Source organism: Dromaius novaehollandiae, chromosome 2, assembly GCF_036370855.1.
Source record: "Dromaius novaehollandiae isolate bDroNov1 chromosome 2, bDroNov1.hap1, whole genome shotgun sequence".
Lineage (NCBI taxonomy): Eukaryota > Metazoa > Chordata > Aves > Casuariiformes > Dromaiidae > Dromaius > Dromaius novaehollandiae.
In genome coordinates this window covers 108,510,469-108,524,838 of record NC_088099.1, presented here as the reverse complement: position 1 = coordinate 108,524,838, position 14,370 = coordinate 108,510,469, and the positions used below count along the sequence as shown (strand labels likewise).

At 45.7% G+C, this 14,370-nt stretch overlaps 1 protein-coding gene across 3 annotated transcripts; it reads right to left on the bottom strand.

Annotated features, from left to right (window-relative positions):
* Positions 1-2,158: 2,158 nt before the first annotated feature.
* On the bottom strand, positions 2,159-10,045 carry CBLN2 (cerebellin 2 precursor). 3 transcript variants are annotated; one of them, XM_064507141.1, is made up of 5 exons: positions 10,031-10,045; positions 9,634-9,720; positions 8,151-8,750; positions 5,561-5,680; positions 3,331-5,291 (listed from the first exon to the last, which is right to left on the bottom strand). In XM_064507141.1, exons 3-5 carry the CDS (start codon positions 8,526-8,528, stop codon positions 5,094-5,096), a joined length of 696 nt encoding a protein of 231 aa, XP_064363211.1. In that variant the 5' UTR covers positions 8,529-8,750; positions 9,634-9,720; positions 10,031-10,045; the 3' UTR covers positions 3,331-5,093. The 3 variants fall into 3 exon arrangements, with proteins under 3 accessions (XP_064363210.1, XP_064363211.1, XP_064363209.1); XM_064507140.1 differs by lacking the exons at positions 9,634-9,720; positions 10,031-10,045 and adding an exon at positions 9,307-9,603 and having other exon boundaries at positions 2,159-4,724; XM_064507139.1 differs by lacking the exons at positions 9,634-9,720; positions 10,031-10,045 and adding an exon at positions 9,307-9,570.
* Positions 10,046-14,370: the final 4,325 nt, after the last annotated feature.

Below are 14,370 nucleotides of genomic sequence, written 5' to 3'. Positions count from 1 at the left end.
AAGGCCAAACTATATAAGGACAAGCCAACTCTGTGTCTATCCATTCCTAGCTAAAAATGTGTTTTTATGTACATGTGTACATATACATACATATATGTACATATGTGTGTATAGTCACATGCACATGCAAATAAAAGCATTTCAGAAAAGTAATTTTGGTTAATTGAAATATGTTGGGTGTAATGAGAATGCTATATAACAAGGATTAATTACTAACTGATGAGCTTATGTTTCTGCTTAGTCATTATGTTGATGCACTGAACAGGAGTCTTTCAGCCCAGTCAGTCTCACAAAACAATTGAGATTCTTTTTTAGATTCCCATAGTAAAAGTATTTGTGCAGTATTACAATGGAAGTAATCTCAGCCAGTAACATTAGGTTTTAAAAACTTAACTTTCCTGCATTTTGGAGCATTTGTCTATACCACCTCAATTTGTGTTGACGCAGATTTTTTTTTTATGTGGAATTCATAATAGGACTCATTATTTACTTCCCAGAATGTCGCCAGAGAATTGTTTACACTATCTGTGGTACAAATCTACAGAGATCTGCAGATATCCAATAAGTTACCCATCTTTATTTTGCTGATGAAAAGCAGAGATTCACTAAATAGTTTTAATATATTTTGCCTGGGAAGAAATACAATATGCTAGGTATATTTGATGTGTGAAGTGTATTTTAATGATAACATTCAGACGAGCATGGTATAAAATAAAACTGCTGATCTTTGGATTTTACTGATAATAGCTAATAAGAAAAAAGAGTAGCTGTATGATTACATTGTATAAAACCAGAACCATTGCTGTTTTGAAAATGGATTTATAACAGGAGTTCACAAGATATTTGTAAGACTTCAGTTACTTTATTAGGATTGAGATTAATATTGAAATATATTTAAACTGAAGAATGTTTTTCATGTTAGCTGAGGGTTTGCACTGATTGTTATCACTGATTTTTAAAGTAAATCTACTATGTGCCTAACTACAGCCATGACAGAGATCATTAATTCTCATCAGTTTATAACCAGTTAATATGATCTGGTTAACAGGTAATCAGTAATCATAAAATTCTGTTTTGCACATTCTGATGGATGAAGACAAGTCAAATAAAAAAATCTGCTCCATTGAGAAAAGGGTATTTTACAAAGAATCATTATCATTTACCACCCTGATTAAAAATGGGTATGACTCATCTCAGCAAACGTGGGTCTGGAACACTTGTTGTGCAATACAGCGTGAGGTTCAAAATCCAGAAACAATGCATTGCTTCAAAGATTGTCACTGGCCTTCCAACAGTAAATAAAAAAATTGAATCCTTTTTTGCCTGTAGTTATATATAATTGTTTAATAGACTTGGAACTGACAAGTCGTTACCCGTGAAAATCATGAAGTACATTAATGATACTGATTTTGGGGTGCTTGTTAACACTTAAAAGTTATCCTGCATTACAGTAGGCTGCTAATCATAAGAGCTATTATTAAACAACTTCACCTGTGATCCTTCCTATTCCAGAAATGAGTGTCACATTACACAACATGAAACCACTTTCAGCTATTTCTGAATAATTCCACCAGTAAACAAACCCTTTTAGCCTATCGTTTACTTTGACAGTCCAAGATAGAAATCCTTCAATCTGACGCTCTCCTCCTCCCACCCAGTATGAACAGATCCAGCTTGCAAGATGTTGACCATTAATGAGAAACACTGTACATCCATCACACCCACTGCCTCAGAGGGAGTTGAGGGCACAGAGGCTTTTGCACGACCAACTTCGAACTATGGATATAAAAATCCAGAGGAAGGCAATAAAGTGTATGATAAGTATTTATCGTTCCTAATATAGCTCCTGGTTTCCCTCATGCAAAAAGTACTCTGAAGAAACAGTGAAACAGTGGTTCCCAGAAACACCTAGGTGAGAGGCTCACAGCTGGCCCCAGGAAGACAAACAGGCAAACATACAGTGTTTTCAGAGGAGTATTTTATGACGGTGCTACACAGTAATTCATGAGAAACTCTGGAAGTTGTTGGTAGGAATATTGGGTTATTATTACCACAGGAGTCAGAGTTGTTTCTGAACCACTGGGCTGCTTCACTGCAATATGTGTTTTACACTTAATAACCTCCATGGTGCCCCTCAACATGAGATTTACACCACCTCTGAATGTTATCCAAATGATTTATTTTCATAAATTACTTGTTAGATAAACCTGCTATTTATGTGCTGGGAGACTCTTTTAAGGAACCTTACATGCTTCTTGCATTCTACAATGCTGCTGACGTACATTTGCCCTCTTTGATACATAAAATAGATTAGGATATACTCACACCTTACACAGATACTGAAATGTCTACACTTTCAAATGACAAACAGTTTGCACCTTCTCAAATTGAGATACAAAATCAAGTACAAGGGGAAGGGGAATAAATATTGCCACAGAACACTCCAAGAAAAAAAAAAGCCATGGAGGTAATTGGTATGCAATAAGAATTTACTGCCCATTTTCCATTTAATTTAACAGTCTATATAAACAGTCCTAACTCCATAGCTTAGCATGGAGGACACACAACTAGAAGAGGGAGAGAGGCAGTAGATTAGAGACCATCTTTCAATTCAGAAAAAGGCTGAAGTAATCATAAATTCACATTTAGCTTTATAAAATAAGTACAGTCAATTACTGCACTTGAAGTGGGATATTCAGATTCTGCAGCCTCTGTGGCCTTAGAAACCCCCAAGAATATCTCTACAGAAAATCCTGTCGTTAGCCTTCTTTGGCTTAAGAGAGAACAAGAGCTAAGACACCATTGCCTTATTCACACCAGAGGAACTGAGATCAATGGGACAACTGAAAGTAACTACGGTAGGCAGAATTTTAAAATAGGACTGACGAAATGTGGTAGAAACTGAAAACTTATGATCTTGAACCCAACTCGACATCTGTTTTCTTGACAGATATGATCAAGTTTTAAACACAAAACCAATTTAAAAATAGTTTTACATTATCTTCCATTTAAGCAAACTGCTTTCATGATATTTTTAAATCTGAATGGAAAAAGACTGTTGCTGACTTGGGTTTTATTTGTTGACTTTAAACATAGCCCTGTCATAATTTGCAACTAGAACCATAACAGTGTCATGCCAGTGCACGAGGAAGAACCAGGAAATGCAACTCAGTAAAAAACAAAACCTGAAACTCACTAATTCAGTAACCAGGCCAAGTGAAACACCAAAGCAAACAAACAGCATCAATGGTGAAAATGCACCAAAATATTGAATATCAAATTGGTTTAAGTTTTAATAATCTGAGGTATCATAAGCAACACAGATAAGAATTTTTTTAAGAATATATGACTTTAATTGACTTTGTCCCTTTAATGATAAATTTACAATGAAAATGACATGTCCACCATAATTTTGAAATACAACATAGCTACCACTCATTTGCTGCAAATGCCTTTGCATTATATTTGTTTGTGGCAGAGGAATAAATCTGACAAAAATAAATTCTTATACACATCCACTCTTGTGGGCTTAATAGCAAGATAAGATATTTCAAATTAAATAAATAAAGATGAAATAAAATCAAATCATATAAAAGTCCCTCCCGGATCTCTTCAAGCAAGAATTTCCTCAGCACACTATTACACCAACTTTCATACATAAGGGAAGAAACAAGATCTGTTTATTGTGAATGAGGCAAAATGATGCATTGGAGGTTGGCCTGATATTTTACCTCTTGTTGATTGGGACCAATAACTTTTCCTACCCTGCAGTGCTCCAGTGGGGTCCACCCCCAAAACTCTGAGGCTATCCATATTAAGAACGGCACACATGACAAATAAGCACATGGCACCCATGCAGCTTCTGGTGCATCTACTGATTCTCTGAGGCCCCTCTCCCAAATGCTGTCAAAGATGCTAGCAGCAACTCTTCAGATACCTGCCATGGACAGGTCAAGTGGAGATCATTTTATTTAATTTTGAAGAGAGAGTTTGCTCTGTCATCTCTCCGTGCTCCCAAAAATGTGTACTCAAGCATTAGTGAACAAATATATCAAATAAATATCAGCTAATAGCACCCAAAATACACTTGGTAATGCAAAGAAAGGATATATTTTAGGGTATGGTCAGATAAGATATTTGAAGCTTCCATTGTTGCTTCTAGAAATGTCAGGACAATTCAGAAATGTCAGTTCCTTTACTGGTTTCCAGATTGTAATTGAAGGATCATGTAGCTCTCTCACTCTTTTTCTCTCTTTCTCTTTCTCTAAATAGGTCTATAAAGATCAGCTGGAAAGTGCAGACAGAATTGTTCACTGGTTAGCTTTACTTAGAGCTACAGGGTATATATGTGCTGTATTTTGTCTTATTGATCAATCTAGCTTACATTTTTAGCACACACAAACAAAAATCAGAAAAAAGAAAAACTCGATGAAAAACACGAAAAACACAAAACAAATAACGTTCCAATCGTGCAAATTTTGCTTCACTGGATAAAGCACTTCTTGACACAGTAATGTCCAGAATCCCCCTCCCCCAGAAAAATACAGGACTGAGACTGAAGCCATTCTTTTTTTTTCTTTTTTTTTTTTTTTTTTTCCTTAAGGCTATACAACACAAAGAAAGAAAGCATGGAAAGAACACCTCATCGGGCTGAACACTTCATTCTTCTGACTCAGAAGCGAGCCTTAGATAAAGCAACTGTGTGGTCCGAGTTACTTGTCTCACTGGGACAACAAGAAGAGAAAGAAAAGAGGGAAAAAATGAAAGAGAGAGGAAAAAATAAAAAAGAAGAAGTCAATGATCCCAACAATAAAATCCAAAATTGACTTTACAATCACAGGTACAAATTGCTCAGGTCGATAATTTCATTTGTCCTAAAGATCACTGTCGTCTAAAACTAATTAGAGGCGCAGGTTTCCCGAGGAATTGTCAATATTCAAAGCAAATGTTGGAGTTTAGAAGGTTATCATTCTTCTACTGTGACAGTCTGACAGGGCGACTGGAAATATTGTCATGTGCTGCCAAGTTCAGGGTGTCATTAACGATTGAATCCTTGCTCCAGCTCATGGATCTATCTCCCATTCGGCCTTCTTTTATAGTGGAAAGACTAAGAAGCCAGAAAAGGTTGAATATTTCCACCCTCCCATGAGGTTACCCCTTTCCAGTTTGAGATGCACTTTGTCTTCTCTTTCCATGTGGAGCAAGACCCCATTGCTGGCTGCTTCTCTGGTGACATCCTGATCCCCTGCAAAAGCTGAAATCACTGGGTAGCCGTTTTGCATTAAACTTACCTAAAAAGTGCAAAGAGAGAGAATCTGAGTTTTCTCAATATTCTGAGTGACTTGTTGGCCCTGTGCACTTCATGAAGCTTTTGCACAGGTTAAAAACAGGGTTGAATTAAACTAAAGCAACGCGTAATTTCTGTCATGCATAAAGGCCCCTTTAATTAAAGCAACCCCCAGCCTCATTCTTCACTTGCTGGGTTTGCAAAAGCCACTTAGCATCTGGAGACGAGTATTTGTAAATGGAAAGAAAGCATCTTCTTTAGATCGCAACCCACCTGGATGGTTTGTCTGTTATAGACCTTGACCACGTGGAAACTGAAACTATATATCCCTTTTCTTGGTGCTACAAATATGCTGGAAGCAAGATCAAAATGGTTGCCAATATTAACTAATACCTGGAAAGTAAACAAAAAAAAAAAGGGCGGGGGGGGAGAAAGAGAGAAAGAGAGAAATCAGACCCCACCTTAGACAAGTGCCAGTGAAAATCCAACATGAGCTCCGTGACGTGACCGATAAAAAGCCTAATCGAGATGGCATTTGCAGCACAATTAAAAGTACACTGCAGGGGAATGGAGTCAAGTTAAGAGGCACTTAAAAAGCATCGCAGTTCATAGAAGGATTTAGTTACACTATGATGCACTCCAAACCCTGTCAGATGAAGTGCAGATGCCCACACTGCACTGTCACTAAAGCAAGTGTGGCAGGTGGGGGGCTGGAGGGGGCAAGCAAAGGAAAAAGCAAAACAAAACAAAAACTCTTCAACTCACGAAGCAAATACATGCTTTTTAGATTGCACTACTGAAACTAGATCTTTAATAGAATATGCCACTAAAATCGAGTTCAATAGCATATATAAGTAAAATCGGGCTGGGAAATCTTTCAACGAAGCAGGAGCGGATGTGCAGCATCGGTAACATCTGACACTTCGCGCTACTCCGTCTGCCCCTCTGGAGGGCTGTGCTGGCTGAGGCGGCACCTCCGCGGGGGGCCTCCTCCTCTTCCTCAAGAGCAGTCTTAATTTGCCATAAATTACAAGCGCCTTCGAATGAAAAAGCGGGGAGGAGGGGACGAGCTGACCCCTCCGGCAGAGGTGCCAAGGGCCACCCGGATCGGGCTCCCGTGGAAGCGGCGGTGCGGATCGCCGGGAACCCCGGCTCACCTGGTCGCTCCCCCTGCCGGCCCTCGGGACTGGCGACCCGTTTTAGCCCAAAGGCACGGGTAACGAAAGATAACCCCCCGAGGGCCCGCCGGCCACCCCTGCCGGCCGCCCGCCCCGGGGCGGCCCCGCTCCCGCCCGGGCACCCGGCCCGCATCATTTCCTACACGGCTTAACGCAGCTTTGCGGGCTACGACCTCTGCTTCGGCTGTTTTGGTGAAGAAAAATACAAAGTAAGCAGGGAGGAAAAAAAAAGAAAAAAGCCCCGCGAGCCCTTCCTTTTAAACATCCAAACCCTACTGTTTCCAAGAAAGGAAGAAAAAATAATCCGTTATTGTGGGAGCCCCAACGAAGGGATGCCTCCAAACTCCTGAGAACAGAGCATTGCGGGGTAAGGTATGTAAAATATGCGACGCATATCTTTTCCCCCTTCTGATCTGACTTTATGGGATCTTGTACGCGAGGAATAGCTGTGAAAACTCATTAGGAGGGGACAAGCAGGCGGAGGAACGACAAGCGGACTGACCGATGAACGGAGAAAACAGTTTGCATGCGTGCATTTTGGCTCACTCTGCAACACTACCTCGGGATACAGAGGCAGCAGAATCAAGTAAATTTATTCACCAAAAAGAAAAGAAAAAGCAGCGGGACAGGGCAGGGGCTCCGGGAGGCAGGCAAGGCGGTAGAGAAGCCCTGGCCGGGGAAGGGGCAGCACGACGAGGCAGGGCGGGCTCGGGCTGCCCGCTGCTCTGCCCGGGGTATGCCGTGCAGAATAAACCCGCTCCTAACCCACCTTCCACTAGTTTGATAACACGGGAAACACCCTCCTCTTCCTCACTCCTCCCTTCCCCAGAGAGGTGCTGTAACACTGCCAAACGCGCTCGGAACAGGCAGGTCCCGCGACTCCCCAGCAGTAAATCTCCGTCCTCCGCTCGCCCGGAATATTCCCGTCTCCGACGGGGCGCTGCGGGGGGGAGCGCACCCGTCCGCCCGCATTCCCCGCGCAGGTTAGGCGCTGTCGCCTGGAGCCACCTCCGGCTGCAGGGCGACGGCCCGAGGCAGCAGAGACGGGGCCGCAGGGGAGTCAGCGCCTCCCCTTCCCACCCGCCACCGCCGAGAAAGCCCGCAGCCGGCTAAAGCAACTTCCAAACTCTTTCTGGGGAGCTGAGCTATTAAACTGTTACAGAGCCGGGGACTCGCTAGCAAAAGGAGGAAAGGAAGAAAGAAAGGGGGGCAGAAAGAAAGAAAGAGAAAGAGAGAAAAAGAGAGAGAGAAAAAGAGAGAGAGAAAAAGAGAGAGAGAGAAAGAGAGAGAGAAAAAGAGAGAGAGAAAAAGAGAGAGAGAAAAAGAGAGAGAGAAAAAGAGAGAGAGAAAAAGAGAGAGAGAAAAAGAGACAAAAAGAGAGAGAGAAAAAGAGACAAAAAGAGAGAGAGAAAGAGAGAGAGAGAGAGAGAGAGAGAGAAAGAGAGAGAAAGAGAGAGAAAGAGAGAGAAAGAGAGAGAAAGAGAGAAAGAAAGAAAGGGGCAGAAAGAAAGAAAGAAAGGGGCAGAAAGAAAGAAAGAAAGAAGAGTGGCAGGAAGAAAGAAGAAAAGGCAGACAGACGGGAGGCACACGGCGCTAGCAGAGGGGTGCCAGGAGCGGTGTCCGCGCAGGAAGGATGGCGCCGGCCTGGAGGGGAGCAGCAGAGGCAAAACACGGCGGCGGCTCACCTGGTCGAAGTAGATGGTCATGGTGCGGTTGCTCATCTCGGAGGGCTCGTGGTTGGTGCTGCGGGTGGCCGAGAAGGCCACCTTGGCGCTGCCCGAGCGCACCGAGATGCCCAGCGAGGAGGTGATGGCGCCGTCGGCCGAGGGGCTGGAGTCGCACACCACCAGGCACTTCCCCTCCAGCACGATGGGCTCCGTGTCGTTCTGCGCCCGCACCGGGCACCCGGCGGGCAGCAGCAGCAGCAGCAGCGGCAGCGCCGCCGCCAGGCAGCAGCAGCAGCCGCCCGCCGGCTCCGGCAGCGCCCCCCGCCGCCGCCGCCCCATGCCCAGCGCCGGCCCCGCGTCGCTGCCGCCGCCGCCGCTCCGGCTCGCCGCCGCCATGGAGGCGCCCCGCTCCGCCGCCGCCGCCGCCGGGCGGGCCCGGGGACGCGGAGGGGGCTGCGCGCCTGCTCCCGCCGCGGCGCCCCGCGGCCAGCGCTCTGCGCGACGGCGGCTGGGCAGCGGCGGCGCGGCCGCGCCTCCCTCCTCCTCCTCCGCCGCCTCCTCTTCCTCCTCCTCCGCGCGGGGCGCGGGAGCGTCCTCACAGGGCGGGCGGCGCGCAGCCTGCCGGGCGAAAAGAGGCGGTGGGGCAGCGCTCCGCGGGCGGAACATACGCGCCGCACGCGGGGCCCCGCGGCGCCGAGCCAGCACGGAGCGCCCGGCCGCCCCCCTGCCCCCGGCCGCCAGCTGGCACGGCGCGCCCGAGAGAGACCGCGACGCCCCGCGCCTCTTGCCCGTGCCCTGCCAGCGGGGCGTCCCGCCGCCCGGGCGCACTTGGGGGTGGAGGGGGACCGGCGGCAGATCCTCTGCAGCCGCGGAGCACCCTGCGGGGCGCCGGGCGCCCCCTCCCAGCTCGGGGCCCCGAAACGCGCCAGCTCCCAGAGCCCCGCTTCTTCTCACGGCCGCGAGCCGGGTTTGCCTCGGGCTCCCAGCGCCCCGCCGCCCCGGGGCCAGATTCGCTAAACTGTCATTAAACGCTGCCTCAGCGCCTCGCTTGAGCAGCTGCCGCAGCCCCGGGCCGCAGGGGAAGGGGAGCCCCGCGACCCCCCGGGCGCCCGCCGCCGCCGCCCCGCTCCCCGCCCGCGGCTGCGGCGCTCGGGCACCGACTTGTACTTCGCACCTCTCCGCCCCCGGGCCAGGCTAGCTCCGCTCCCGCCGCTCCCGTGGGCTCGGGAAACTCTCGGGAAGGAAGCGGCAGGCTCAGGCATTCCCCAGCTCCCACGCCCTGCATGCGCGCGGGAGGCAAAGCCTCACCCTGCTTCTCCCTGGGAAGTTGCTCCTCAGTTTTCCGCGCTCACCAGCGCACACTGAGAGCTCGCTGACGAGAGCTCCCCCGCACAGCTCCCCCGAGGCATCTGCACCTTAACCCCGCATCTTATTATGGCTATTATTTAAAATCATATTTTGCAAAGGGAACAGCCTGCGAGGAAGGGAACGGCCTTTTTACCTGGGAGGTCCATGACGAGAGAGGAGGGCTGGCTAGGTAGCTCGTCCGTGAACTTGTATTGCTTAGAGAAAATGAGCCGAGATTGCGCTGGCAGAAAGAAAAGGAAACAGGAGTCGCCTCTTTCTCTCCCGCCCATTGCCAATACCCCCCCCCCCCAGCCACCACCACCACCCCGCTTCCTCCCTCCTCGCCTCTTTCTCACACACGCACATACACACGCACCCGGCAAGGCTTCACCCTCCCGGAGCGAAGGGGAGCGCGGCCCTCCGCCCCCCCCTCCGCCCCCGCTCCCCGGCACCCCCAAAACAGCACTGCGGCCCGCACCCCCCCTCCCGGCTCCACACCCCACCCCCGGCCTCGCCCCCCGGCTGGCAGCGGCGAGGCGCCGAGCTCCTACCGGAGCGGCTTCCCCGGGGCGACCCGCGGCAGCTTTTCACTGATTCCTGAAAGAGCCTTGCCCCCTCGTTCCCCCTCATTTATACTCAAACCCGTCTGGTTAAAAAGCCTCTGCACTAACATGCCCCCGACACGTTAGTGCTCGCGGGCAACTGCTGCGGTGAAACCGCAAATCATCATGAAGCGAGAGCGAATTGGTATTTATTGGCTTTAATAATGATAATAATACTCATAAAAAGGGGGGGGAGAAGAAACACGTTGTTTGGGGTGTCCGCACCTGCCCATCCGCACCTCAGCGCCCGGCTCTCGGCGGCGGCTCCGTGTTTATTAAGACTTTTATTTCCCGGGGCCGCTGCGCACCGGCTCTGCGCCCGCGCAGCGCCGCGCCGTGCCAGCAGCGGGATTGCGGCGTCACCTAGCGGTCGCGCGGCGACGCCCGGGGGCCGGGGCTGTGGGAGCGCGGGGGCCGCCGCCTCCTGCGGCTGCCTGCGCGGCGCCGAAGCACGGCAACGCGGCGGTGGCGAGGGCTCGTGTCACGGTCAAGGGTACATCAGATATCACCGGCTGCGGGTTTTTTTTCACGCGTCTCACCGTGCGTGGCGGCTGCTGCTGCTGCGAGGGTAGCGCCAATACGAGGCAGGGCAAGGGAAAGCTCTAGCAACGAAGTTTTGTGAAAAAGCGGTGCGTTGCAATGCATTGCTCTCCACTGCGAACTGGTTTTCTGGTTGCATACGACATTTTCCTTGAGATCCTGGTATTCAGCACCTGGAAGTAACATGTCAGAAAACTGCATATAAATCTAAATGGTAATTCAACTATTTTAATGTTCCTGAGATGGAGAAGAAATTGCAGGCATATCTCAATAGTAAAATTACCATCTCAGCTATGAATGAGCACTCCTCTGTTTCAATCTTCTGCTTTAACCACAAGTGAGGAGCTCCTGTGGGTGTCTGCCTGATGATTTGCATTGAGAAATTAATCATGTCCTGAAATCGCAGTTAAGCAGTGTGCAGGGAATTCCTCACCTATAGCTCCTTATTTCAAATTAGAATTTTTTACTAAGCCTGAAATACTTGTATTTGATGGTCTTTCTCCCAAGTTCAAGAGTGGAGGGATCAGAGTAGAAAGCTGAAAAGTCTAGTGCGTTAGCAAGTATCAGAAATCAAAGCAGGAACCAGTCTGTGGCTGTAAGGCAGCACCTGTTCTGCAAGGGAAAGCAAAGGACCACTGAAATTCCTCCAGATGACATCAACACTCGATCTTGCCTGGGTCTGGTACCCTAGGGAGCTGCTATTACGTCTGTTTAGATCAGACCAGTCATTGATTATGACTCTGTTGTATAAACAAGGGATGAAAGCAGAGCTAAAAGATTTGTTCCTTATTTTTCACAACTTGCAACATTGGGTCCAGTGGTGAGGGAATGATGACACGTCATCACATTGTCCACTTACTTTCAAGAAAGATGAGCGTAAGAATAACAGGGAACTGAAAAGCCCTTAAATCTAATGTGCATCCGCAGAAAATCAGATACGATCTGGTCTCTCTTTAGTACAAGGAATGAATCCCCTACTTACTGAATCCTCCTCCATTTTAAATAGCCAGGAAAAGGACAATCAGTACAAATCGGTAAAGCATAAAAGACAAGAGGGAATAACAGAAGAATAATATTTAATTTTTAACCAAATATCTAATTATAGGACCTTTAGAGCTTTTATTAGAAAACAGTTCCACATATTACATCTAATTAAATACTATCCTTAATAGGACAAACTGCAGCCTTCACAGACGTATGTAGCTGACAGAATTACTTCTGTCTTTCCTTCCTTTTGTGAGTGGTAATGCTGGAATTACAAAATTTGAAATTGTTAGCATAGAGAAAATGCAGTTCACTGAGTTATGGAATGACTTCAGAAAGCGTAACTTTTACAGTATATAAACAAACAAGCTATTCACAGGGCTCATTCTTGATCTCAAAGAGTTGTTTTCAGCTGGAAAAGTGTGTGTGGTTAAGCTTATGCCATTTTTTGATCACTTTTCCAAGACTGCTAGGAACACAGACATTTCTACCAAGGACATGTTGAACTTTATGGAATGGAAGTTGTACAAGAAATGAAACCGTTCATTTCTTTGGGACCTTCCCTAAGGTAGCACTCACCTTGAACTCATTTAAGGCAACAGCCTCAAGGGGAAAAGCTTTTCTGTTTCATCTACTAAATCAAGTCATCAACAGAAAAACATTTTGATGAGTCGCCCCCAAGTGTGTTTCCCAAACATTATTTACATTAACTCTTAACAAAATGGAACACTTCTTTCCAAAAGAAAATACATAAATATCTTTTCCTGAAATTATTTCACAGGTATTTGCATTTATTATCTAGATGTTACATATATAAGTAGATGCACCAACTACAGGAAAGAGGAAACGTTCATTTCACGTGAAACCTACTTTCATCTTCCCCTCATAGTAGGAGATTCTTGTGGCAAGGACACAAAAACACTTTTATGTTCATCCATGGTGCAGAAAACTGAGTTTTCATTTCACTAAATCAACTACCATTCAGATTGCTAACACAGACATCATGGATTATATGGCCTTTCAAGGACTCTTTTATTGTAAAATCATGAACGCATGGAATTTTAATAAATTTGACTCCTCTCTTTACAAGCATACTTTTGCAATTTAATCTACTAGTAGAGGAAGGGTAGTCTTTTATGCCTCCCCTTTTAATCATGAGTTCTGTTTAAATCAGCTGAGGTATACCTACGTTCCTTGCAAGTAGCATTTGTGTTAAACCTAACTATCAATATGACTAAAAGAATGCTTTGTAAATTCAGATCAATAGTTCATTCTTTATCTGTCCATCAGGGCATGAGGACAGGTTACCTTATAGCTACTAGCTTTGGCAAAGAGTATATAACTCTGATGATAATATGTATATATCATTTTCAAGTGTACAAAATACAAAAAAATTACCAATAAATTAGAAGGTATTAGAGGGTATTAGAGCTGCTTAAAATTCCTGTCTAGCTCCTGAGTCCTGGTGCTTCACACATCACTCAGAACAGTTATGCTGTATTTTCTTCTGAAAAGGAAGACTCATCATGAGTACTTCTGAGATGCCAATTCTCAGATGTAGAGATTCCCCTCACAGGAAGGCCAGGACTATGAATGGAAGTTTTTGCGTGACTGTCTTCATATGAGAAATTATGTCTGATATAATTTCAGAAGTGTTTACATAAGAGCTTACGCATTGAAAGAGATATGTGTAATTGCTCAAGAATATTTTACTTGTTCTTGTAAAAGTATCAGAACAAATCCAAGACAGCAGTGTGTTTTGGAACATAAGTTTCCTTTCCTCCATAAAATACCTCTAATTTCTAGTGATTTATTAAACAACTAATAAAAATATGCCATGCCAAACAAAAATAAGACATTAGAAGAAAATGGCAATAAAATTTTATTATAAGAATATAATTCATCGTAGAGGTCTGATTTAATATCATCCAATATCAAATTGAAATTCAGAATGTCATTATTATCTTAACATTCACAGTTACTTGGATAATACTACATTTCCTTCAGATGTGTGAAATTATTGAAACATAGTCAAATGCTTGCCTCCAATAAATTTTTTGCACAACAATTCTTTTATTAAAATATTGTTGAATACAGTCTTGTACATCCCATAGAGATGCAATAGACATGAAATACTGCATCACTCTGTGCTGGTACTGGCACTGTCACATGTGGTTGTACTGTGATATTTAAATGTGTCTTCCTATAAGTTTTTAATGCCACTGCCTTACATACTGTACCAACGATACTCAACAAATAGCCCCTGCAGGGAACTGGCTAGCACCTAGCAATATCCCACTGTACTCTCCTTAATCTCTCTCATTCTCCTGGAATTTCAGCTCCAGGAGAAAAGGGGATTAATAATTTTTAAGGTGAAAGTTATTCTATAGTGCCTTTTTTTCTAATACCAGTTTCACATTCTGACTCTATTGTCAGCCTCAGGAGCCAGAAGAGATTTTCAGGCTATTGAGGTTGGCTTGGAAGAAATGAGAGCTGCAGATGTTATATCATTAGGAAAGCTCATGTGAATAGCTTGTTTTCTTCTAAACATATGCTAATCAGAAATGTTCAGAGAATGTGCATGCAGTCCCCTGTAGTGGGTCTGGGATCCCCTATAGAGGTCCAGGGAGTGGTGTGTCCTCAGAACAAACTGATCCACCATGGCATGGATAAGCTCTTTGCTATTGTCTCAGTGCCTTCTTCACAGAATAACAGCTTTTAACCAGATATCTAAAGACAGCAACCCAGTACGCTTTCCAAATACT

Bases quoted from the DNA above. Each gene is read 5' to 3' on its own strand.
- CBLN2 (XM_064507139.1), bottom strand. From the start codon at position 9,417: ATGCAGGGCGTGGGAGCTGGGGAATGCCTGAGCCTGCCGCTTCCTTCC. The intron at 8,751-9,306 runs GTGCGAAGTACA...TTCGCCCGGCAG, and splicing joins CCTGGCCCGGGGGCGGAGAG to GCTGCGCGCCGCCCGCCCTG. The intron at 5,292-5,560 runs GTGGGTTGCGAT...TGCACTTTTTAG, and splicing joins ATAACAGACAAACCATCCAG to GTAAGTTTAATGCAAAACGG.